The 27,059-nt window shown below is 38.7% G+C and overlaps 1 protein-coding gene across 1 annotated transcript in view; it reads left to right on the top strand.

The window, feature by feature from the left end:
- Positions 1–27,059, top strand: part of atrn (attractin) — a 323,662-nt gene that overhangs the window by 155,009 nt on the left and 141,594 nt on the right. Inside the window, exons 22-24 of the mRNA XM_061925143.1 lie at positions 2,476–2,570; positions 10,554–10,632; positions 10,711–10,868. Of these exons, the coding sequence (XP_061781127.1) occupies positions 2,476–2,570; positions 10,554–10,632; positions 10,711–10,868 (332 nt within the window). The remainder of the gene's footprint in view (positions 1–2,475; positions 2,571–10,553; positions 10,633–10,710; positions 10,869–27,059) is intronic.

The following is a 27,059-nucleotide window of genomic DNA, read 5'->3' as shown; positions in this document are numbered from 1 at the left end:
TCCAAAAAAATATATATTTAAAATAATATTTCCACAGAACACTTTTCCACTTTGCATGAGTCCATCTTAGATGATCTCGGGCCCAGAGAAGCCGGCGGCGTTTCTGGATGTTGTTGATAAATGGCTTTCGCTTTGCATAGTAGAGCTTTAACTTGCACTTACAGATGTAGCGACCAACTGTATTTAGTGACAGTGGTTTTCTGAAGTGTTCCTGAGCCCATGTGGTGATATCCTTTAGAGATTGATGTCGGTTTTTGATACAGTGCCGTCTGAGGGATCGAAGGTCACGGTCATTCAATGTTGGTTTCCGGCCATGCCGCTTACGTGGAGTGATTTATCCAGATTTTCTGAACCTTTTGATGATATTATGGACCGTAGATGTTGAAATCCCTAAATTTCTTGCAATTGCACTTTGAGAAACGTTGTTCTTAAACTGTTTGACTATTTGCTCACGCAGATGTGGACAAAGGGGTGTACCTCGCCCCATCCTTTCTTGTGAAAGACTGAGCATTTTTTGGGAAGCTGTTTTTATACCCAATCATGGCACCCACCTGTTCCCAATTAGCCTGCACACCTGTGGGATGTTCCAAATAAGTGTTTGATGAGCATTCCTCAACTTTATCAGTATTTATTGCCACATTTCCCAACTTCTTTGTCACGTGTTGCTGGCATCAAATTCTAAAGTTAATGATTATTTGCAAAAAAAAAAAAAAAATGTTTATCAGTTTGAACATCAAATATGTTGTCTTTGTAGCATATTCAACGGAATATGGGTTGAAAGTGATTTGCAAATCATTGTATTCCGTTTATATTTACATCTAACACAATTTCCCAACTCATATGGAAACGGGGTTTGTATATATATATATATATATATATATATATATATATGTATGTATGTGTGGGAAAAAAAATCACAAGACTATTTCATCTCTACAGGCCTGTTTCATGAGGGGGGGTACCCTCAATCGTCAGGAGATTTTAATGGGAGCATTCGCATACCATGGTTTATATAGGGCACAGAGTGGGTGGGTACAGGCTGGCCTAGGGGCGTGGTGATTGGCTCATGTGTTACCTAGGAGGTGTTTCCGTCTATGGCGGCATGTTGTTACAATTTCGCTGCGCTTGTTGAGGGATGACAGGTCTGGACGGTAAATAATAAACAGTTTCTCTTTCAAGCATAGGTTGCATCTTTTATTACCACTATTGTAAGGTGTGCTGGATGCAAGAATTTGCCATGTTATTGAATATTCAACATTATTGTCTTTGAGGTCCCAAATGTGTTTGCTGAGTTCTGTGGTATTTCGCAGGTTTTTGTTCCTGAAAGAAGCCTTGTGGTTGTTCCATCTGGTTTTGAATTCACCCTCGGTTAATCCTACATATGTGTCGGATGTGTTAATGTCCTTGCGTATTACCTTAGATTGCTGCATGAACAATATACGACAAATCATCTCAAACCACAACAAAACAATTGCAAATGAGCCGTCGACCCCCAGTCAGAGCGACTCCAAAACCAACAAAGCATGTAACTGTCGAAAGAAACCTGATTGCCCCCTCAACGGGGGGTGCTTACAAACATCAGTTGTCTACCAATCTAAGGTAATACGCAAGGACATTAACACATCCGACACATATGTAGGATTAACCGAGGGTGAATTCAAAACCAGATGGAACAATCACAAGGCTTCTTTCAGGAACAAAAACCTGCGAAATACCACAGAACTCAGCAAACACATTTGGGACCTCAAAGACAATAATGTTGAATATTCAATAACATGGCAAATTCTTGCATCCAGCACACCTTAGAATAGTGGTAATAAAAGATGCATCCTATGCTTGAAAGAGAAACTGTTTATTATTTACCGTCCAGACCTGTCATCCCTCAACAAGCGCAGCGAAATTGTAACAACATGCCGCCATAGACGGAAACAACTCCTAGGTAACACATGAGCCAATCACCACGCCCCTAGGCCAGCCTGTACCCACCCACTCTGTGCCCTATATAAACCATGGTATGCGAATGCTCCCATTAAAATCTCCTGACGATTGAGGGTACCCCCCTCATGAAACAGGCCTGTAGAGATGAAATAGTCTTGTGATTTTTTCCCACACATACATATGTATATATATATATATATATGTATATATATATATATATATATATATATATAATGTGTGTGTGTATATATATATATATATATATATATATATATATATATATGTTAAATGCCCCCAAGTCAAAAAGTTTGGACATCCCTGGTTTAAGACGATCTAACTTTTAGTGGTGTCAAATGAATATTTTTTTAAATCAAATTGTGGTAATCACATTTTTTAATCTTGACAAAGCAGTAAATACTACATCTAGATGACCCAAACACAAACATGTTAAAGCAGTCGCCACTTTTAATACACCAGTTTTTGAAACATAATTGTATTTGTTAATCCTGTGGCATCGTCTGGGATGGTTCCACACAGACACTCTGCTCATCGATTACCAGTTCACCTTCAGCCTGTCGCAGGAGGACGACCGCTACTACACCGCCATCAACTTTGTGGCCACGCCAGAGGAGGTGAGTCCGTCACATGACAGCACTTTTGAGCATATCTCTTGTCATTGAACACAAATATACCTATATGTTTCCTTGACAGTAATAAAATAATACAATAGTGCAATAAGTGCCTGGGGCCTCATGTAACAAGAGTTGCTTGGCTGATCAAACAAAACAGAAGTCGTCGCCAAGCTAGCTCTCTAATTAGCTATGTAGTTAAAACTAAGCATTATTTTTGTATTGTTTCAGTTTCACAAATTCCTCAACAACTCCACGGTGACATTTTGGTGAATTTAATGAGGAATTTGTGAAACTGAAACAATACAAAAATAATGCTTAGTTTTAAATACTACCACAGACACTCGCAAACATGTTAGCATATTAGCTAAAGCTAACGACCCCAGCATCATTACATTACGATAGCAAGTACAAATATGCATGAAAACACTCCTACAGACATCACACATGGGACTGTTTTAGTTATATTGTAAAACTTACAAACATTGATTGGATTTACGAATGATGAATCCATACGAGTAGATACGCTATAGACTGCTCGAAGACGGAACGGCACTGTACTTCCGGTTGAAAGCAGTAAATCGAAGGACATTGCAGCACGTGCAGTGAGCTAATTTGTCCAAAAGATTGCATAATAGCACAAACAACAAAGCACCGTCTCAGTGTATTTGTTTTTTTCTTTTTGTATTATGGCTGAGAAAAAGGGCTGTCTTGGTTGACAAGACTCTGCAGCATCGCGTGGACATCGGGGGCAGTACCTCTGGATTGGCAGACCGGGGTGGTGGTTCCTCTCTTTAAAAAGGGGAACCGGAGGGTGTGTTCTAACTATCGTGGGATCACACTCCTCAGCCTTCCCGGTAAGGTCTATTCAGGTGTACTGGAGAGGAGGCTACGCCGGATAGTTGAACCTCGGATTCAGGAGAAACAGTGTGGTTTTCGTCCTGGTCGTGGAACTGTGGACCAGCTCTATACTCTCGGCAGGGTCCTTGAGGGTGCATGGGAGTTTGCCCAACCAGTCTACATGTGCTTTGTGGACTTGGAGAAGGCATTCGACCGTGTCCCTCGGGAAGTCCTGTGGGGAGTGCTCAGAGAGTATGGGGTTTCGGACTGTCTGATTGTGGCGGTCCGCTCCCTGTATGATCAGTGTCAGAGCTTGGTTCGCATTGCCGGCAGTAAGTCGGACGCGTTTCCGGTGAGGGTTGGACTCCGCCAAGGCTGCCCTTTGTCACCGATTCTGTTCATAACTTTTATGGACAGAATTTCTAGGCGCAGTCAAGGCGTTGAGGGGATCCGGTTTGGTGGCTGCAGGATTAGGTCTCTGCTTTTTGCAGATGATTTGGTCCTGATGGCTTCATCTGGCCAGGATCTTCAGCTCTCACTGGATCGGTTCGCAGCTGAGTGTGAAGCGACTGGGATGAGAATCAGCACCTCCAAGTCCGAGTCCATGGTTCTCGCCCGGAAAAGGGTGGAGTGCCATCTCCGGGTTGGGGAGGAGATCTTGCCCCAAGTGGAGGAGTTCAAGTACCTCGGAGTCTTGTTCACGAGTGAGGGAAGAGTGGATCGTGAGATCGACAGGCGGATCGGTGCGGCGTCTTCAGTAATGCGGACGCTGTATCGATCCGTTGTGGTGAAGAAGGAGCTGAGCCGGAAGGCAAAGCTCTCAATTTACCGGTCGATCTACGTTCCCATCCTCACCTATGGTCATGAGCTTTGGGTTATGACCGAAAGGACAAGATCACGGGTACAAGCGGCCGAAATGAGTTTCCTCCGCCGGGTGGCGGGGCTCTCCCTTAGAGATAGGGTGAGAAGCTCTGTCATCCGGGGGGAGCTCAAAGTAAAGCCGCTGCTCCTCCACATCGAGAGGAGCCAGATGAGGTGGTTCGAGCATCTGGTCAGGATGCCACCCGAGCGCCTCCCTAAGGAGGTGTTTAGGGCATGTCCGACCGGTAGGAGGCCACGAGGAAGACCCAGGACACGTTGGGAAGACTATGTCTCCCGGCTGGCCTGGGAACGCCTCGGGATCCCCCGGGAGGAGCTGGACGAAGTGGCTGGGGAGAGGGAAGTCTGGGCTTCCCTGCTTAGGCTGCTGCCCCCGCGACCCGACCTCGGATAAGCGGAAGAAGATGGATGGATGGATGGATGGCTGAGAAAAATCCATAAATTAGCCGCACCATTCTAAAAGCCACAGGGTTCAAAGTGTAGGAAAAAAATAGCGGCTTATAGTCCGGAGTTTACGGTATTTACTTTGTTACATGCTGTAAAAGTATTTGTGTAGTTATTGGCCTCAACCCGAGTGAACCGAATGCTAACAGGCTACCTCTAAATCTCATGTATTCATGTAGTTAGAAATACCAATACAACGGGATCAGGAGCAATTGATTACATTTTGGCCCTTACCTAGATCATTCTGCTACGTTACGAGCCTAAACTTATGTGCGCGTATATGTTAGCCAACCCATATAGAAAAAGAGAGTGGATAACTGACAAGAGGCTTTACTCCGTGTCTTTCATTCCGCTGTAGATAGCTCAAAAAGTTATTGGTGGATTGTCATGTAACTCTTAGGAAATGTCCAAAACGGGATAAGGAAGAAGTCATCACATTCAGGACTTTTATTACTATTGCATTTACTATTATAGGGCCTGGCGGAGGTCTGTGCTCTATTTGCTTTTTGTTCACTTTTTTATTTCACCATTTGTTATTCTTTGGTTTATTTTAACATCAATCAATCAATCAATGTTTATTTATATAGCCCTAAATCACAAAAGTCTCAAAGGGCTGCACAAGCCACAACGACATCCTCGGTACAGAGCCCACATAAGGGACGTTGATGTGAATGACTATGACATTAACATTATTATTAAATTACATTAATAGTTTTGGGACAAATGTAAAGTCTTTTTGACCAGGTACCATTATCACAACGACAAGGTTACTCTGCTGACACCAACTTGAACTCTGGAAAAAATAAGTTATAAGTGCCGCTAGCCTCTGAAAAGCTAAACTGCATCAGCAGCCTTTCAAGTGGTTGCTTAGCAACAGTGAAACGCATTCGAGGGACAAAACTCCTAGCCCGGGAAATTTGGGACCAGTGAACACGTTTCTGGAAACATATAATCAGATGTAAATGATGGAAAAAACGGATATCTTACAATGAACTGTTGAAAGTCTGCAATCAGACAACATGCATTATTCCTGAAAGATACATTTTTGTTATTGTGCCTTTTCCTGATTTTATTTATTTGGGAGGGTGCAATGAATATACTGTTTGTGTATCCATCCATCCATTTACTACCACTTGTCTCTTTTGTGTGGTTGTGTGTGTTTGTGTGTGTGTGTATATATGTGTGTATATATATATATATATATATATATGTGTGTGTGTATATATATATATATATATATATATATGTGTGCATATATATATATATGTGTGTGTATATATATATATATATATATATATATATATATATATATATATATATATACGTATATATATATATATATATATATATATATATGTGTGTGTGTGTGTGTGTGTATATATATGTGTGTGTGTGTATAAATATACGTATATATATATATATGTGTGTGTGTGTATATATAAATATATATATACATATATATGTGTGTGTGTATATATAAATATAAATATATATATATATATGTATGTGTATATATATATATATATATGTTTGCATATATATATATATGAGATGAGGTGGCGACTTGTCCAGGGTGTACCCCGCCTTTCGCCCGATTGTAGCTGAGATAGGCTCCAGCGCCCCCCGCAACCCCAAAGGGAATAAGCGGTAGAAAATGGATGGATGGATATATGTATGTGTGTATATATATATGTATATGTATGTGTGTATATATATATGTATATATATATATATATATATGTGTGTGTGTGTGTATATATATATATATGTATATGTGTGTGTGTGTATATATAAATATATATATATATATATATATATATATATATATATATATATATATATATATATATATATATATATATATATATATATATATATATGTGTGTGTGTGTTTTATATATATATATACATATTAGAGATGCGCGGATAGGCAATTTATTTCATCCGCAACCGCGTCAGAAAGTCGTCAACCATCCGCCATCCACCCGATGTAACGTTTGATCAGAACTGCACCCGCCCGCCATCCGCCCGTTGTTATATATCTAATATTAATTAAAAAAAAAAAAAAAAGGGTGAAAACTACGCGAATTGCACCTTGTGCAGACAAGATTTTTCGATCGGACACGGAGGAATTAGCGATGTAAAAGACCACGTTGGGACAAAAAAACACAAGTCTAATGCCGTTGCTAGCGATACAAGTGGAAAACTTTCAACGTTTTTCGTCGCCCAAACAGATTCTTTGGATGTGATAAATGCCGAAGTTTTATTTACGGAGGCAATAATTGAGCATGGACTTCCAATCGCACTGGCTGATCACATGGGACAGTTAATAATGTAATGCAACCTTTAAAAATCATTACGCGGTGATCGCGATCCCAAAAATAAACTTTTCTTGCATGATAATGTCCAGAAAAATGTGCTTTATATTACTATAGAGTCCTTTTAACGAATGAGTTTGATGGTTTATCACAAACCTTAAATGAAATTCCATGGCCACCGTCCTGCTCTCTATATCAACCAGGGTGAGCCCCACCCCTTTTGTGAGCGCACTGCGAAAGCGGACGAGGCGGGGTGTCGGTGCGGTGGGCGCGGTAGTGACCCTGGACGTGCGTCGGGCCCTTCTCGCGGATCGCCTCAGCTACGGCTCCCGGTGGGGCCCTCTCGGGGAAAGGGGCCTCGGTCCCGGACCCCGGCGAGGCGTCCCTTCTCCGCTCCGTAAAAGTGTCCATCTCTTTTCTTTTTTCTTCTTCTGTTGTGGCATATGCAGCAGGTGCCTGCTCGTTTTTCGTATGTGGGTAACAACATTTAACTATGTATATATATTTCCGAATTGGTTTAACTGCCACCCGCAAAAAAAATAAAAAAATAAAAAAAATATCTAATTAATCCGCCCGACCCGACCCGCGAGCGGATAAAATCTTATTGTTTTTAATTTCATCCGCCCGATCCGCGGATAATCCGCGGACTCCGCGGTTGTGTCCGCAAACCGCGCATCTCTAATACATATATATGTATATGTGTATATATATATATATATATATATATATATATATATATATATATATATATATATATTACGAAGGTCTTGAGTAGTCCTGAGTTCAATCCCGGGCTCGGGATCTTTCTGTGTGGAGTTTGCATGTTCTCCCCGTGACTGCGTGGGTTCCCTCCGGGTACTCCGGCTTCCTCCCACCTCCAAAGACATGCACCTGGGGATAGGTTGATTGGCAACACTAAATTGGCCCTAGTGTGTGAATGTTGTCTGTCTATCTGTGTTGGCCCTGTGATGAGGTGGCGACTTGTCCAGGGTGTACCCTGCCTTCCGCACGAATGCAGCTGAGATAGGCTCCAGCACCCCCCCGCGACCCCGAAAGGGACAAGCGGTAGAAAATGGATGGATGGATGTATATACGTATATATGAGTGTACATGTATATATGTGTGTAAGTGTATTAGGGGTGTGGGAAAAAATCGATTCGAATTCGAATCGCAATTCTCACGTTGTGCGATTCAGAATCGATTCTCATTTTTTAAAAATCGATTTTTTTTTTTTTAATTAATAAAAAAAAAAAAAAAAATTAATTAAAAATAATTTTTTTTTTTATTAATCAATCCAACAAAACAATACACAGCAATACACATAACAATGCAATCCAATTCCAAAACCAAACCCGATTGCTCTGCAATAAACAGAGCAATTGAGAAGAGACACAAACATGACACAGAACAAACCAAAAGTAGTGAAACAAAAATGAATATTATCAACAGTATCAATATTAGTTACAATTTCAACATAGCAGTGATTAAAAATCCCTCATTGACATTATCATTAGACATTTATAAAAATAAAAAAAAAGAACAACAGTGGCTTACACTTGCATCACATCTCATAAGCTTGACAACACACTGTGTCCAATATTTTCACAAAGATAAAATAAGTCATATTTTTGGTTCATTTAATAGTTAAAACAAATTTACATTATTGCAATCAATTGATAAAACATTGTCCTTTACAATTATAAAAGCTTTTTACAAAAATCTACTACTCTGCTTGCATGTCAGCAGACTGGGGTAGATCCTGCTGAAATCCTATGTATTCAATGAATAGACAATCCTTTTGAATCGGAAAAAAATTGTTTTTGAATCGAGAATCGTGTTGAATTGGAAAGAAAAAATCGATTTTGAATTGAATCGTGATCCCAAGAATCGATATTGAATCGAATCGTGGGACACCCAAAGATTCACAGCCCTAATGTGTATACTGTATATGTATGAATGTGTATACATGTGTGTATATACGTCTGTGTATACGTGTATGTGTATATACGTATATACATGTGTAAATATACGTATATACGTGTATATATACACGTATATATGTGTATATATGTGTGTATATACGTGTATATCTATATGTATATGTAAATGTGTATATGTATGTATATAATTATGTACAGTATATATGTATATAATTATGTACAGTGTATATGACGATTGCCAGATTTATTTTCCCATGGCACAAAATAACACGGTTCAACGTCTTATTGACTGCCTGCACGACATCAAAGTCTGGCTTTCAGCTAACTTCCTGAGCCTAAATGAAGATAAAACAGAAGTTATGTTGTTCGGTCCAAGTCGCTCTCCCTCCCCCAACGTTGACCTCGGCACTCTGACCCCGTATCTCAGCGACTGTGTCACAAACCTGGGGGTAAAGTTTGACTCAGATTTTAAATTCGAAAAACAAATCAGCAGCGTCGTTCAAAAAAGCTTTTATCAATTACGCCAAATAGCGAAAGTGAAACCGCTTCTATCAAGACACGATCTTGAGAAATTAATCCACGCCTTTATCTCGACTCGTCTGGACTACTGCAATGCCCTGTATGTTGGCATTAACCAGGCCTCCCTCGCCCGCCTGCAGCTCGTGCAGAACTCTGCTGCTCGTCTGCTAACTCAGACCCGCAGGCGTGAGCACATCACCCCTATTTTAGCGTCCCTTCACTGGCTCCCTGTGCGTTATCGAATCAATTTTAAACTCCTTTTATTTGTTTTTAAATGTCTAAACAACCTCGCGCCAACCTATCTCTCCGACCTCCTTCAGCCTTACTGCCCCTCCCGATCCTTAAGATCAGCCGATCAGCTGCTGTTGACGGTCCCTGACACAAGGCTGAAGCTTAGAGGTGACAGAGCTTTCGCCGTTGCTGCTCCCAAGCTCTGGAACGACCTACCCCTGAGTGTTAGACAAGCCTCCTCTCTTCCTGTTTTTAAATCTCTCTTAAAAACATACTTTTATTCCATGGCTTTTAACACTGAGTGATATCCATCCTGCAATGGCGCCCCATAATACACCTGCTGTGAACCTGTTTTTATGTTTTTATTTATCCTATTTTATTTATTTATTTTTCATCATGTTCTGTTTGTGTTGTGTTGTGTTTTATGTGTTTTATCTTTTAACCTGTTCATTGTACAGCACTTTGGCTACCCCTGTGGTAAATTTTAAATGTGCTTTATAAATAAAGTTGATTTGATTTGATATGTATATAGTTATGTACAGAGTACAATCATGTATATAGAGATTAAATATATATGTTCATGTGTAAATACATTTACATATGTATAAACTTAAATGAGGCAAATTACAGTATAGAAGGAATGTTTTTCCTGTATCAAATGACTTGTCTTCAGGCTTGTGATTGGCTCAAATTACCTTTCATTAAGGTGTTTTAGCGCCACCCGTAGTTTTTAGAAACAACTGCTTACCTGGGAATGCTTTTTCCTAACATTTTAGCTTATTTTTTTAATGGTTTTCTGCCTGCTTCCCTTTCAGCCAAACCGAGATTTAGATATGTTCATAAATGCGTCCAAGAACTTCAACCTGAACATCACCTGGGCCACCAGCTTCACAGGTGAGCTCCCTGCCTGTGACGCTCATTAATGCCGTCATGACGTTCTTGCTGACTTGTCCCTGTTGACGTGGACTCCAGCGGGGACGCAGACTGGCGAGGAGATCCCCATCGTGTCGCGCAGCAACATCAAGGAGTTCAAAGACAGCTTCTCCAACGAGAACTTCGACTTCCGGAACAGTCCCAACATCACCTTTTTCGTCTACGTCAGCAACTTCACGTGGCCCATCAAGATTCAGGTGAGTCAATCTTAGTGACGATGTCACACTCAGGCCAGCATTTCAACAAATGACAAGTATGAGGGGCGCGCTCCGATACATTTTGAGCATTATAGATGACAAAAAAGCAATCCAAAATACAGTATATTCTGGACTATAAGCCTCACTGGTGTACAAGTCGCACCCACTAAACTTTAGAAGAAAAATAATGTTCATATATTAGCCGCACCGGACTATAAGCCGCAGACATACAGGTAAAAGCCAGTAAATTAGAATATTTTGAAAAACTTGATTTATTTCAGTAATTGCATTCAAAAGGTGTAACTTGTACATTATATTTATTCATTGCACACAGACTGATGCATTCAAATGTTTATTTCATTTAATTTTGATGATTTGAAGTGGCAACAAATGAAAATCCAAAATTCCGTGTGTCACAAAATTAGAATATTGTGTAAGGCTAATACAAAAAAGGGATTTTTAGAAATGTTGGCCAACTGAAAAGTATGAAAATGAAAAATATGAGCATGTACAATACTCAATACTTGGTTGGAGCTCCTTTTGCCTCAATTACTGCGTTAATGCGGCGTGGCATGGAGTCGATGAGTTTCTGGCACTGCTCAGGTGTTATGAGAGCCCAGGTTGCTCTGATAGTGGCCTTCAACTCTTCTGCGTTTTTGGGTCTGGCATTCTGCATCTTCCTTTTCACAATACCCCACAGATTTTCTATGGGGCTAAGGTCAGGGGAGTTGGCGGGCCAATTTAGAACAGAAATACCATGGTCCGTAAACCAGGCACGGGTAGATTTTGCGCTGTGTGCAGGCGCCAAGTCCTGTTGGAACTTGAAATCTCCATCTCCATAGAGCAGGTCAGCAGCAGGAAGCATGAAGTGCTCTAAAACTTGCTGGTAGACGGCTGCGTTGACCCTGGATCTCAGGAAACAGAGTGGACCGACACCAGCAGATGACATGGCACCCCAAACCATCACTGATGGTGGAAACTTTACACTAGACTTCAGGCAACGTGGATCCTGTGCCTCTCCTGTCTTCCTCCAGACTCTGGGACCTCGATTTCCAAAGGAAATGCAAAATTTGCATGGTTGGGTGATGGTTTGGGGTGCCATGTCATCTGCTGGTGTCGGTCCACTCTGTTTCCTGAGATCCAGGGTCAACGCAGCCGTCTACCAGCAAGTTTTAGAGCACTTCATGCTTCCTGCTGCTGACCTGCTCTATGGAGATGGAGATTTCAAGTTCCAACAGGACTTGGCGCCTGCACACAGCGCAAAATCTACCCGTGCCTGGTTTACGGACCATGGTATTTCTGTTCTAAATTGGCCCGCCAACTCCCCTGACCTTAGCCCCATAGAAAATCTGTGGAGTATTGTGAAAAGGAAGATGCAGAATGCCAGACCCAAAAACGCAGAAGAGTTGAAGGCCACTATCAGAGCAACCTGGGCTCTCATAACACCTGAGCAGTGCCAGAAACTCATCGACTCCATGCCACGCCGCATTAACGCAGTAATTGAGGCAAAAGGAGCTCCAACCAAGTATTGAGTATTGTACATGCTCATATTTTTCATTTTCATACTTTTCAGTTGGCCAACATTTCTAAAAATCCCTTTTTTGTATTAGCCTTACACAATATTCTAATTTTGTGACACACGGATTTTGGATTTTCATTTGTTGCCACTTCAAATCATCAAAATTAAATGAAATAAACATTTGAATGCATCAGTCTGTGTGCAATGAATAAATATAATGTACAAGTTACACCTTTTGAATGCAATTACTGAAATAAATCAAGTTTTTCAAAATATTCTAATTTACTGGCTTTTACCTGTATATAATGCATCCAGTGTTTCCCACAGGACAGGCATCTATTTGTGGAGGTGTGGTCGGGGGGCGGCGGCGGCAGCGGCGATGACCAAGAAGAACGCGGAGTTGGAATATAATTACAACACTTTATGTACATATTTATATACAGATTTGAACAATTAGTTATTCACTGAAATATATTTATTAATTATGGTTCTTACAAAAAATATATCTTATAAAATATAAAAGCTAAAATGTCTCTTAAAGCTCTGCCCCTTTAATTAGTGCATACATCATCTGTGTGAAGAAGTGAACATCCAACATTAGAATTTATTACTAACGAGCAGAACCGCTCTATGTACAGTGCCGTCTAACCTTAAGCGGCAGCAGCTCAACACATGCAGGGTTCATCGTTAAGCTTTTTTTCTACTTGCCCGACTTCTCAAATCTACTTGCCCCAATATTTTTACTTGTCCTGCCTAGGATTTTTTCTGGCTGCGTAGTGCTCATGGCTTACATCTTACTAAAATTCTTCCCGTTGACTATTTACAACACTACAAAGTATTTATTATTATTATTATTATCTATAATTACATTTAAATGTCATTGCATACATGTAAAATTAAATGCTATTTCACATTATTTGACCAGTAGCAGTTACACCCATCTGAACAGGTCAGCCACCTGTTTAAAGCCCGATCACAGTTGAAATCTTGAAATGAAGGGCCTTTAATGGCCAAAACATTAACCTGGACAACATTTTAACAGCTGGTTGGCTCAGATGTTATTCTTTTCATTGCATTCACATGCTGCAGTGGACAGTGGACAATTTAGCTTCAGTATTAATGCAGTATCTGAAGCACCGTCTCCACGTGTGTTTATTGACAACAGGGTTATAACCTGGACACGTTAGCTCGTCGGTATGGTAACAGGTAGTGATGGGTTGATGAGGCTTCATAAAGCGTTTTTGACACATTGCAAAACTGTATTGATACTGTGTCGAATACTGTGTCACTAAATACTGACATCTGCTGGACATTAAAAATCCCTACAGGCAACCTGTGGACCGACTCAACTGACACTGATCTTATGACCTAGTATATACAATAATATAAACCAAGTCATTGTATTTCATTTAGGATTATTTCATAACTTCATTTAAATAAAAATATATTTTTTTATCTTTTTTAGATACAGTCAATAAATAATGTGAACATGTATCATAACATGGAAATCTAAGAGAACGTGTTGTGAATGAGGATGCTTGTGGACCTGGAATTTTTTTTTTTTTTTTTTTTTACACATTTTTATTACAAAAAACCCCCGTTTTTCCAACTTATTCAATTTTAGACGCTTCCTCTTCTTAGTTATTTCTCCGGCTGTAGAAAAGACCCGCTCACAGGGCACAGAGGAGGCGTCAGTGCGACACGGTTCGCGTATCGGTCACGTGACCAAAACAGCTCATGATCGGTCACGTGACTTTCTAAAAGCGGTACGCGCACCGACACAGGGTTTTCAATCAATCAATCAATCTTTATTTATATAGCCCTAAATCACAAGTGTCTCAAAGGGCTGCACAAGCCACAACGACATCCTCGGTACAAAGCCCACATACGGGCAAGGAAAAACTCACCCCAGTGGGACGTCGATGTGAATGACTATGAGAAACCTTGGAGAGGACCTCATATGTGGGCAACCCCCCCCCCTCTAGGGGAGACCGAAAGCAATGGATGTCGAGTGGGTCTGACATAATATTGTGAGAGTCCAGTCCATAGTGGATCCAACATAATAGTAAGAGTCCAGTCCATAGTGGGGCCAGCAGGACACCATCCCGAGCGGAGACGGGTCAGCAGCGCAGAGATGTTCCCAGCCGATGCACAGGCGAGCGGTCCACCCCGGGTCCCGACTCTGGACAGCCAGCACTTCATCCATGGCCACCGGACCTGTGCCCCCCCCCTCAAGGAAAAGGGGAGCAGAGGAGAAAAGAAAAGAAACGGCAGATCAACTGGTCTAACGGGGGCTATTTAAAGGCTAGAGTATACAAATGAGTTTTAAGATGGGACTTAAATGCTTCTACTGAGGTAGCATCTCTAATTGTTACCGGGAGGGCATTCCATAGTACTGGAGCCCCAATAGAAAACGCTCTATAGCCCGCAGACTTTTTTTGGGCTCTGGGAATCACTAATAAGCCGGAGTTCTTTGAACGCAGATTTCTTGCCGGGACATATGGTACAATGCAATCGACAAGATAGGACGGAGCTAGACCGTGTAGTATTTTATACGTAAGTAGTAAAACCTTAAAGTCACATCTTAAGTGCACAGGAAGCCAGTGCAGGTGAGCCAGTATAGGCGTAATATGATCAAACTTTCTTGTTCTTGTCAAAAGTCTAGCAGCCGCATTTTGTACCAACTGTAAGTTTTTAATGCTAGACATAGGGAGACCCGAAAATAATACGTTACAGTAGTCGAGACGAGACGTAACGAACGCATGAATAATGATCTCAGCGTCGCTAGTGGATAAAATAGAACGAATTTTAGCGATATTACGGAGATGAAAGAAGGCCGTTTTAGTAACACTCTTAATGTGTGATTCAAAGGAGAGAGTTGGGTCGAAGATAATACCCAGATTCTTTACTGATTCGCCTTGTGTAATTGTTTGGTTGTCAAATGTTAAGGTGGTATTATTAAATAAATGTCGGTGTTTAGCAGGACCGATAATCAGCATTTCCGTTTTCTTGGCGTTGAGTTGCAAGAAGTTAGCGGACATCCATTGTTTAATTTCATTAAGACACGCCTCCAGCTGACTACAATCCGGCGTGTTGGTCAGCTTTAGGGGCATGTAGAATTGGGTGTCATCAGCATAACAATGAAAGCTAACACCGTATTTGCGTATGATGTCGCCTAGCGGCAGCATGTAAATACTAAAGAGTGCAGGGCCAAGAACCGAACCCTGAGGAACTCCGCACGTTACCTTAACATAGTCCGAGGTCACATTATTATGGGAGACGCATTGCATCCTGTCAGTAAGATAAGAGTTAAACCACGACAAAGCTAAGTCTGACATACCAATACGTGTTTTGATACGCTCTAATAAAATATTATGATCGACGGTATCGAAAGCAGCGCTAAGATCAAGAAGCAGCAACATAGATGACGCATCAGAATCCATCGTTAGCAGTAGATCATTAGTCATTTTTGCGAGGGCTGTCTCCGTAGAGTGATTTGCCCTGAAAGCGGATTGAAAAGGTTCACAGAGATTGTTAGACACTAAGTGTTCATTTAGCTGCTGTGCGACAATTTTTTCGAGGATTTTCGAAATAAAGGGAAGGTGGGACACCGGTCGGTAGTTTTGCTTTATGAGCTCGACGCATGCGCCGATGCATCGGTGTTGCCGGAACCATCACTATTACACGTGACTGTTACTACGTGCGTCTGCCCCGGCCACCACACCGTCAGTGAAACGCTCGGTGAAAACGCGGATTAACGTTAAATATATGACGAGCCGTGAGCGATGCAGCTATAACCTATCTACCTATAACCTATATTATCCTCGTATTTTGATCCCGTCCGTCCGTCCCTCTTCTTCTTCTTCTTCTTCTTCTTCTTCTTCTGGCCCACCAGAAGATTTTGGCGGAGTTACAATGCATAGTAGGCTACCGCCACCTACTGCACCGGAGTTGTAACTACAAGCTCCATTCACAGACAGAGTCCCATTGCTTTTATGAGCGGTCGAGCGAGTCAAAAGCCGAAAAATCCATTTGTGGCGGACGTAATTCTTTCGTGGCGGGCCGCCACAAATAAATGAATGTGTGGGAAACACTGGCATCACATATGTCCAGTTGTTTCATTACAGCATGTCCGAAATGGAGTAAGAAGAAGCAGAGCTTATTTGACCCTACCCCTTTTCGTATCATAGCAATTCTCTCCCATTTTTTTTTTGTTCTCTATTTGTAACAGAAACAAATGAGTGAATAAATTAATATACAATAAAAAGGTAAACACATATTAAATACATAAATAGTAGACATATAACCATATACACAATAATTAATACCCATAAATAAATAATTAAGTAATTTATGGCTCACCTCGGAGATTAATGGGGTTATCTTTTTTTTATATGTACGTATATTAGAGATGCGCGGATAGGCAATTTATTTCATCCGCAACCGCGTCAGAAAGTCGTCAACCATCCGCCATCCACCCGATGTAACGTTTGATCAGAACTGCACCCGCCCGCCATCCGCCCGTTGTTATATATCTAATATTAATTAAAAAAAAAAAAAAAGGGTGAAAACTACGCGAATTGCACCTTGTGCAGACAAGATTTTTCGATCGGACACGGAGGAATTAGCGATGTAAAAGACCACGTTGGGACAAAAAAACACAAGTCTAATGCCGTTGCTAGCGATACAAGTGGAAAACTTTCAACGTTTTTCGTCGCCCAAACAGATTCTTTGGATGTGATAAATGCCGAAGTTTTATTTACGGAGGCAATAATTGAGCATGGACTTCCAATCGCACTGGCTGATCACATGGGACAGTTAATAATGTAATGCAACCTTTAAAAATCATTACGCGGTGATCGCGATCCCAAAAATAAACTTTTCTTGCATGATAATGTCCAGAAAAATTTGCTTTATATTACTATAGAGTCCTTTTAACGAATGAGTTTGATGGTTTATCACAAACCTTAAATGAAATTCCATGGCCACCGTCCTGCTCTCTATATCAACCAGGGTGAGCCCCACCCCTTTCGTGAGCGCACTGCGAAAGCGGACGAGGCGGGGTGTCGGTGCGGTGGGCGCGGTAGTGACCCTGGACGTGCGTCGGGCCCTTCTCGCGGATCGCCTCAGCTACGGCTCCCGGTGGGGCCCTCTCGGGGGAAGGGGCCTCGGTCCCGGACCCCGGCGAGGCGTCCCTTCTCCGCTCCGTAAAAGTGTCCATCTCTTTTCTTTTTTTTTCTTCTGTTGTGGCATATGCAGCAGGTGCCTGCTCGTTTTTCGTATGTGGGTAACAACATTTAACTATGTATATATATTTCCGAATTGGTTTAACTGCCACCCGCAAAAAAAAAAAAAAAATAAAAAAAATATCTAATTAATCCGCCCGACCCGCGAGCGGATAAAATCTTATTGTTTTTAATTTCATCCGCCCGATCCGCGGATAATCCGCGGACTCCGCGGTTGTGTCCGCAAACCGCGCATCTCTAACGTATATGTATACGGTACAAATATATGACGTATTTACATAGAGTTTATAAATATTTATTTACACACCTTATTTGTTTCCAAGCGGTGCCTGTGACACGGCAGTAAAACGGCCGATCAAACAAGACAGAGGTCATTGATGTCTTTATTCATCTTTTATGAGCTGAAAAATATGTTCTCATATTCAATAAGGTTCAAGATGTTTATAAGGGTTGAGTTTGAAGACTATTTTAAAGAGGATCATTTTAGTACATTGCTTGAATTCTTTGCTTAATACATTCCATCATTTGGGTGTTGGCAAAAAAAAAATATCCTTGATTAGCTGCTGTATAAGCCGCAGGGTTCAAAGCTTGGGGAAAAAGTAGCGGCTTGTAGTCCGGAAAGTACGGTAAATCAGTATATGCTAATGTAAACCATCTTAGCGTAGTTTAAGAGAAAATGATGTGGGTTAAAAGTGTCAACATTTTTCTTAGTGCAGCACTTTCATAAAGTCAAGGGCTAATAGGATATTTTTTACAGTTAGAGGGTTTCCGTGGGTCATTAAAAAGCATAAAAAGTCATGAAATCGAGGCCTTAAGTGGCATTAAAAAGCATTAATGTTGATGTACAGACGCAATAAGAAATGAATACATTTGTAGACCTGGGCTGATGGTCAATAACAGGCCTCAAATTTGAACTTATATACAAACCCCGTTTCCATATGAGTTGGGAAATTGTGTTAGATGTAAACGGAATACAATGATTTGCAAATCATTTTCAACCCATATTCAGTTGAATATGCTACAAAGACAACATATTTGATGTTTTTTTTTTGGAAATAATCATTAACTTTAGAATTTGATGCCAGCAACACGTGACAAAGAAGTTGGGAAAGGTGGCAAAAAAAAAATACTGATAAAGTTGAGGAATGCTCATCAAACACTTATTTGGAACATCCCACAGGTGAACAGGCACATTGGGAACAGGTGGGTGCCATGATTGGGTATAAAAGTAGATTCCATGAAATGCTCAGTCATTCACAAAGAAGGATGGGGCGAGGGTCACCACTTTGTCAACAAATGCGTGAGCAAATTGTTGAACAGTTTAAGAAAAACCTTCCTCAAGCAGCTATATTGCAAGGAATTTAGGGATTTCACCATCTACGCTCCGTAATATCATCAAAGGGTTCAGAGAATCTGGAGAAATCACTGCACGTAAGCTGCTAAGCCCGTGACCTTCGATCCCTCAGGCTGTACTGCATCAACAAGCGACATCAGTGTGTAAAGGATATCACCACATGGGCTCAGGAACACTTCAGAAACCCACTGTCAGTAACTACAGTTGGTCGCTACATCTGTAAGTGCAAGTTAAAACTCTTCTATGCAAGGCGAAAACCGTTTATCAACAACACCCAGAAACGCCGTCGGCTTCGCTGGGCCTGAGCTCATCTAAGATGGACTGATACAAAGTGGAAAAGTGTTCTGTGGTCTGACGAGTCCACATTTCAAATTGTTTTTGGAAACTGTGGACGTTGTGTCCTCCGGACCAAAGAGGAAAAGAACCATCCAGATTGTTATAGGCGCAAAGTTGAAAAGTCTGCATCTGTGATGGTATGGGGGTGTATTAGTGCCCAAGACATGGGTAACTTACACATCTGTGAAGGCGCCATTAATGATGAAAGATGAAAGGTACATACAGGTTTTGGGAGCAACATAGGTTGTCATCCAAGCAACGTTACCATGGACGCCCCTGCTTATTTCAGCAAGACAATGCCAAGCCACGTGTTACATCAACGTGGCTTCATAGTAAAAGAGTGCGTGTACTAGACTGGCCTGCCTGTAGTCCAGACCTGCCTCCCATTGAAAATGTGTGGCGCATTATGAAGCCTAAAATACCACAACGGAGACCCCCGGACTGTTGAACAACTTAAGCTGTACATCAAGCAAGAATGGGAAATAATTCCACCTGAGAAGCTTAAAAAATGTGTCTCCTCAGTTCCCAAACGTTTACTGAGTGTTGTTAAAAGGAAAGGCCATGTAACACAGTGATGAACATGCCCTTTCCCGACTACTTTGGCACGTGTTGCAGCCATGAAATTCTAAGTTAATTTTTATTTGCAAAAAAAAAATTAAGTTTATGAGTTTGAACATCAAATATCTTGTCTTTGTAGTGCATTCAATTGAATATGGGTTGAAAAGGATTTGCAAATCATTGTATTCCGTTTCTATTTACATCTAACACAATTTCCCAACTCATATGGAAACGGAGTTTGTAGAACATGCTATACGTTTACCAAACAATCTGTCACTCCTAATCGCTAAAGCCGATGAAATCTTATACGTCTAGTCTCTTACGTGAATGAGCTAAATAATATTATTTGATATTTTGCGGTAATGTGTTAATAATTTCACACAAGTCGCTCCTGAGTTTAAGTCGCACCCCCGGCCAAACTATGAAAAAAACCTGCGACTTATAGTCCGAAAAATACGGTATGTTTTCTTCTTTACTTATGCAGTAATACCTCAACTTATCTTTTCTTCTTTACTTATGCAGTAATACCTCAACTTATCTTTTCTTCTTTACTTATGCAGTAATACCTCAACTTATCTTTTCTTCTTTACTTATGCAGTAATACCTCAACTTATCTTTTCTTCTTTACTTATGCAGTAATACCTCAACTTATCTTTTCTTCTTTACTTATGCAGTAGTACCTCAACTTATCTTTTCTTCTTTACTTATGCAGTAGTACCTCAACTTATCTTTTCTTCTTTACTTATGCAGTAATACCTCAACTTATCTTTTCTTCTTTACTTATGCAGTAATACCTCAACTTATCTTTTCTTCTTTGCTTATGCAGTAGTACCTCAACTTATCTTTTCTTCTTTACTTATGCATTAGTACCTCAACTTATCTTTTCTTCTTTACTTATGCAGTAGTACCTCAACTTATCTTTTCTTCTTTACTTATGCAGTAATACCTCAACTTATCTTTTCTTCTTTACTTATGCAGTAATACCTCAACTTATCTTTTCTTCTTTACTTATGCAGTAATACCTCAACTTATCTTTTCTTCTTTACTTATGCAGTAGTACCTCAACTTATCTTTTCTTCTTTACTTATGCAGTAGCACCTCAACTTATGTGTTGTTCTTTACTTATGCAGTAGTACCTCAGCTTATCTTTTTTCTTTACTTATGCAGTAGTATCTTAACTTATGTGTTGTTCTTTACTTATGCAGTAGTACCTCAGCTTATCTTTTCTTCTTTACTTATGCAGTAGTACCTCAACTTATCTTTTCTTCTTTACTTATGCAGTAATACCTCAGCTTATCTTTTCTTCTTTACTTATGCAGTAATACCTCAACTTATCTTTTCTTCTTTACTTATGCAGTAATACCTCAACTTATCTTTTCTTCTTTACTTATGCAGTAGTACCTCAACTTATCTTTTCTTCTTTACTTATGCAGTAATACCTCAACTTATCTTTTCTTCTTTACTTATGCAGTAATACCTCAACTTATCTTTTCTTCTTTACTTATGCAGTAGTACCTCAACTTATCTTTTCTTCTTTACTTATGCAGTAATACCTCAACTTATCTTTTCTTCTTTACTTATGCAGTAATACCTCAACTTATCTTTTCTTCTTTACTTATGCAGTAGCACCTCAACTTATCTTTTCTTCTTTACTTATGCAGTAGTACCTCAACTTATCTTTTCTTCTTTACTTATGCAGTAATACCTCAACTTATCTTTTCTTCTTTACTTATGCAGTAATACCTCAACTTATCTTTTCTTCTTTACTTATGCAGTCGTACCTCAACTTATCTTTTCTTCTTTACTTATGCAGTAGCACCTCAACTTATGTGTTGTTCTTTACTTATGCAGTAGTACCTCAACTTATCTTTTTTCTTTACTTATGCAGTAGTATCTCAACTTATGTGTTGTTCTTTACTTATGCAGTAGTACCTCAGCTTATCTTTTTTCTTTACTTATGCAGTAATACCTCAACTTATCTTTTCTTCTTTACTTATGCAGTAATACCTCAGCTTATCTTTACTTCTTTACTTATGCAGTAATACCTCAACTTATCTTTTCTTCTTTACTTATGCAGTAATACCTCAACTTATCTTTTCTTCTTTACTTATGCAGTAGTACCTCAACTTATCTTTTCTTCTTTACTTATGCAGTAATACCTCAACTTATCTTTTCTTCTTTACTTATGCAGTAATACCTCAACTTATCTTTTCTTCTTTACTTATGCAGTAATACCTCAACTTATCTTTTCTTCTTTACTTATGCAGTAGTACCTCAACTTATCTTTTCTTCTTTACTTATGCAGTAGCACCTCAACTTATGTGTTGTTCTTTACTTATGCAGTAGTACCTCAACTTATCTTTTTTCTTTACTTATGCAGTAGTATCTCAACTTATGTGTTGTTCTTTACTTATGCAGTAGTACCTCAGCTTATCTTTTTTCTTTACTTATGCAGTAATACCTCAACTTATCTTTTCTTCTTTACTTATGCAGTAATACCTCAGCTTATCTTTTCTTCTTTACTTATGCAGTAATACCTCAACTTATCTTTTCTTCTTTACTTATGCAGTAATACCTCAACTTATCTTTTCTTCTTTACTTATGCAGTAGTACCTCAACTTATCTTTTCTTCTTTACTTATGCAGTAATACCTCAACTTATCTTTTCTTCTTTACTTATGCAGTAATACCTCAACTTATCTTTTCTTCTTTACTTATGCAGTAATACCTCAACTTATCTTTTCTTCTTTACTTATGCAGTAGTACCTCAACTTATCTTTTCTTCTTTACTTATGCAGTAGCACCTCAACTTATGTGTTGTTCTTTACTTATGCAGTAGTACCTCAACTTATCTTTTTTCTTTACTTATGCAGTAGTATCTCAACTTATGTGTTGTTCTTTACTTATGCAGTAGTACCTCAGCTTATCTTTTTTCTTTACTTATGCAGTAATACCTCAACTTATCTTTTCTTCTTTACTTATGCAGTAATACCTCAGCTTATCTTTTCTTCTTTACTTATGCAGTAATACCTCAACTTATCTTTTCTTCTTTACTTATGCAGTAATACCTCAACTTATCTTTTCTTCTTTACTTATGCAGTAGTACCTCAACTTATCTTTTCTTCTTTACTTATGCAGTAATACCTCAACTTATCTTTTCTTCTTTACTTATGCAGTAATACCTCAACTTATCTTTTCTTCTTTACTTATGCAGTAGTACCTCAACTTATCTTTTCTTCTTTACTTATGCAGTAGTACCTCAACTTATCTTTTTTCTTTACTTATGCAGTAGTATCTCAACTTATGTGTTGTTCTTTACTTATGCAGTAGTACCTCAGCTTATCTTTTTTCTTTACTTATGCAGTAATACCTCAACTTATCTTTTCTTCTTTACTTATGCAGTAGCACCTCAACTTATGTGTTGTTCTTTACTTATGCAGTAGTACCTCAACTTATCTTTTCTTCTTTACTTATGCAGTAGTACCTCAACTTATCTTTTCTTCTTTACTTATGCAGTAGTACCTCAACTTATCTTTTCTTCTTTACTTATGCAGTAGCACCTCAACTTATGTGTTGTTCTTTACTTATGCAGTAATACCTCAACTTATCTTTTTTCTTTACTTATGCAGTAGTATCTCAACTTATGTGTTGTTCTTTACTTATGCAGTAGTACCTCAGCTTATCTTTTCTTCTTTACTTATGCAGTAGTACCTCAACTTATCTTTTCTTCTTTACTTATGCAGTAATACCTCAACTTATCTTTTCTTCTTTACTTATGCAGTAATACCTCAACTTATCTTTTCTTCTTTACTTATGCAGTAATACCTCAACTTATCTTTTCTTCTTTACTTATGCAGTAATACCTCAACTTATCTTTTCTTCTTTACTTATGCAGTAGCACCTCAACTTATCTTTTCTTCTTTACTTATGCAGTAATACCTCAACTTATCTTTTCTTCTTTACTTATGCAGTAGCACCTCAACTTCTGTGTTGTTCTTTACTTATGCAGTAGTACCTCAACTTATCTTTTCTTCTTTACTTATGCAGTAATACCTCAACTTATCTTTTCTTCTTTACTTATGCAGTAATACCTCAACTTATCTTTTCTTCTTTACTTATGCAGTAGCACCTCAACTTATCTTTTCTTCTTTACTTATGCAGTAATACCTCAACTTATCTTTTCTTCTTTACTTATGCAGTAATACCTCAACTTATCTTTTCTTCTTTACTTATGCAGTAGTACCTCAACTTATCTTTTCTTCTTTACTTATGCAGTAGCACCTCAACTTATGTGTTGTTCTTTACTTATGCAGTAGTACCTCAACTTATCTTTTTTCTTTACTTATGCAGTAGTATCTCAACTTATGTGTTGTTCTTTACTTATGCAGTAGTACCTCAGCTTATCTTTTCTTCTTTACTTATGCAGTAGTACCTCAACTTATCTTTTCTTCTGTACTTATGCAGTAATACCTCAACTTATCTTTTCTTCTTTACTTATGCAGTAATACCTCAACTTATCTTTTCTTCTTTACTTATGCAGTAATACCTCAACTTATCTTTTCTTCTTTACTTATGCAGTAGTACCTCAACTTATCTTTTCTTCTTTACTTATGCAGTAGCACCTCAACTTATGTGTTGTTCTTTACTTATGCAGTAGTACCTCAACTTATCTTTTCTTCTTTACTTATGCAGTAGCACCTCAACTTATGTGTTGTTCTTTACTTATGCAGTAGTACCTCAACTTATCTTTTTTCTTTACTTATGCAGTAGTATCTCAACTTATGTGTTGTTCTTTACTTATGCAGTAGTACCTCAGCTTATCTTTTCTTCTTTACTTATGCAGTAGTACCTCAACTTATCTTTTCTTCTTTACTTATGCAGTAATACCTCAACTTATCTTTTCTTCTTTACTTATGCAGTAATACCTCAACTTATCTTTTCTTCTTTACTTATGCAGTAGTACCTCAACTTATCTTTTCTTCTTTACTTATGCAGTAATACCTCAACTTATCTTTTCTTCTTTACTTATGCAGTAGTACCTCAACTTATCTTTTCTTCTTTACTTATGCAGTAGCACCTCAACTTATGTGTTGTTCTTTACTTATGCAGTAGTACCTCAACTTATCTTTTTTCTTTACTTATGCAGTAGTATCTCAACTTATGTGTTGTTCTTTACTTATGCAGTAGTACCTCAGCTTATCTTTTCTTCTTTACTTATGCAGTAGTACCTCAACTTATCTTTTCTTCTTTACTTATGCAGTAATACCTCAACTTATCTTTTCTTCTTTACTTATGCAGTAATACCTCAACTTATCTTTTCTTCTTTACTTATGCAGTAATACCTCAACTTATCTTTTCTTCTTTACTTATGCAGTAGCACCTCAACTTATCTTTTCTTCTTTACTTATGCAGTAGCACCTCAACTTATGTGTTGTTCTTTACTTATGCAGTAGTACCTCAACTTATCTTTTTTCTTTACTTATGCAGTAGTACCTCAGCTTATCTTTTTTCTTTACTTATGCAGTAATACCTCAACTTATCTTTTCTTCTTTACTTATGCAGTAGTACCTCAACTTATCTTTTCTTCTTTACTTATGCAGTAATACCTCAACTTATCTTTTCTTCTTTACTTATGCAGTAGTACCTCAACTTATCTTTTCTTCTTTACTTATGCAGTAATACCTCAACTTATCTTTTCTTCTTTACTTATGCAGTAATACCTCAACTTATCTTTTCTTCTTTACTTATGCAGTAGTACCTCAACTTATCTATTCTTCTTTACTTATGCAGTAGCACCTCAACTTATGTGTTGTTCTTTACTTATGCAGTAGTACCTCAACTTATCTTTTTTCTTTACTTATGCAGTAGTATCTCAACTTATGTGTTGTTCTTTACTTATGCAGTAGTACCTCAGCTTATCTTTTCTTCTTTACTTATGCAGTAGTACCTCAACTTATCTTTTCTTCTTTACTTATGCAGTAATACCTCAACTTATCTTTTCTTCTTTACTTATGCAGTAATACCTCAACTTATCTTTTCTTCTTTACTTATGCAGTAATACCTCAACTTATCTTTTCTTCTTTACTTATGCAGTAGCACCTCAACTTATGTGTTGTTCTTTACTTATGCAGTAGTACCTCAACTTATCTTTTCTTCTTTACTTATGCAGTAGTACCTCAACTTATCTTTTCTTCTTTACTTATGCAGTAGCACCTCAACTTATGTGTTGTTCTTTACTTATGCAGTAGTACCTCAACTTATCTTTTTTCTTTACTTATACAGTAGTATCTCAACTTATGTGTTGTTCTTTACTTATGCAGTAGTACCTCAACTTATCTTTTCTTCTTTACTTATGCAGTAATACCTCAACTTATCTTTTCTTCTTTACTTATGCAGTAATACCTCAACTTATCTTTTCTTCTTTACTTATGCAGTAATACCTCAACTTATCTTTTCTTCTTTACTTATGCAGTAGTACCTCAACTTATCTTTTCTTCTTTACTTATGCAGTAGCACCTCAACTTATGTGTTGTTCTTTACTTATGCAGTAGTACCTCAACTTATCTTTTTTCTTTACTTATGCAGTAGTATCTCAACTTATGTGTTGTTCTTTACTTGTGCAGTAGTACCTCAGCTTATCTTTTCTTCTTTACTTATGCAGTAGTACCTCAACTTATCTTTTCTTCTTTACTTATGCAGTAGTACCTCAACTTATCTTTTCTTCTTTACTTATGCAGTAATACCTCAACTTATCTTTTCTTCTTTACTTATGCAGTAATACCTCAACTTATCTTTTCTTCTTTACTTATGCAGTCATACCTCAACTTATCTTTTCTTCTTTACTTATGCAGTAGCACCTCAACTTATGTGTTGTTCTTTACTTATGCAGTAGCACCTCAACTTATGTGTTGTTCTTTACTTATGCAGTAGTACCTCAACTTATCTTTTTTCTTTACTTATGCAGTAGTATCTCAACTTACAGTGGGGCAAAAAAGTATTTAGTCAGCCACGATTGTGCAAGTTCTCCCACTTAAAATGATGACAGAGGTTGGATGTACAGTATGCTAACTTGTCTTATGTCATCATGCTAAAGTTTTTCCTTGCTTTTTAACTCATTTTGTTTATCTCTAACAATCATGGATTTTGATACTTGGCATCATCTTGGATGTATGTTAATGT

The sequence above is a fragment of the Nerophis lumbriciformis genome, linkage group LG29 (genome assembly GCF_033978685.3).
Source record: "Nerophis lumbriciformis linkage group LG29, RoL_Nlum_v2.1, whole genome shotgun sequence".
NCBI classification, from domain to species: Eukaryota; Metazoa; Chordata; class Actinopteri; order Syngnathiformes; family Syngnathidae; genus Nerophis; species Nerophis lumbriciformis.
This window is presented reverse-complemented; position numbering and strand designations above follow the sequence as displayed.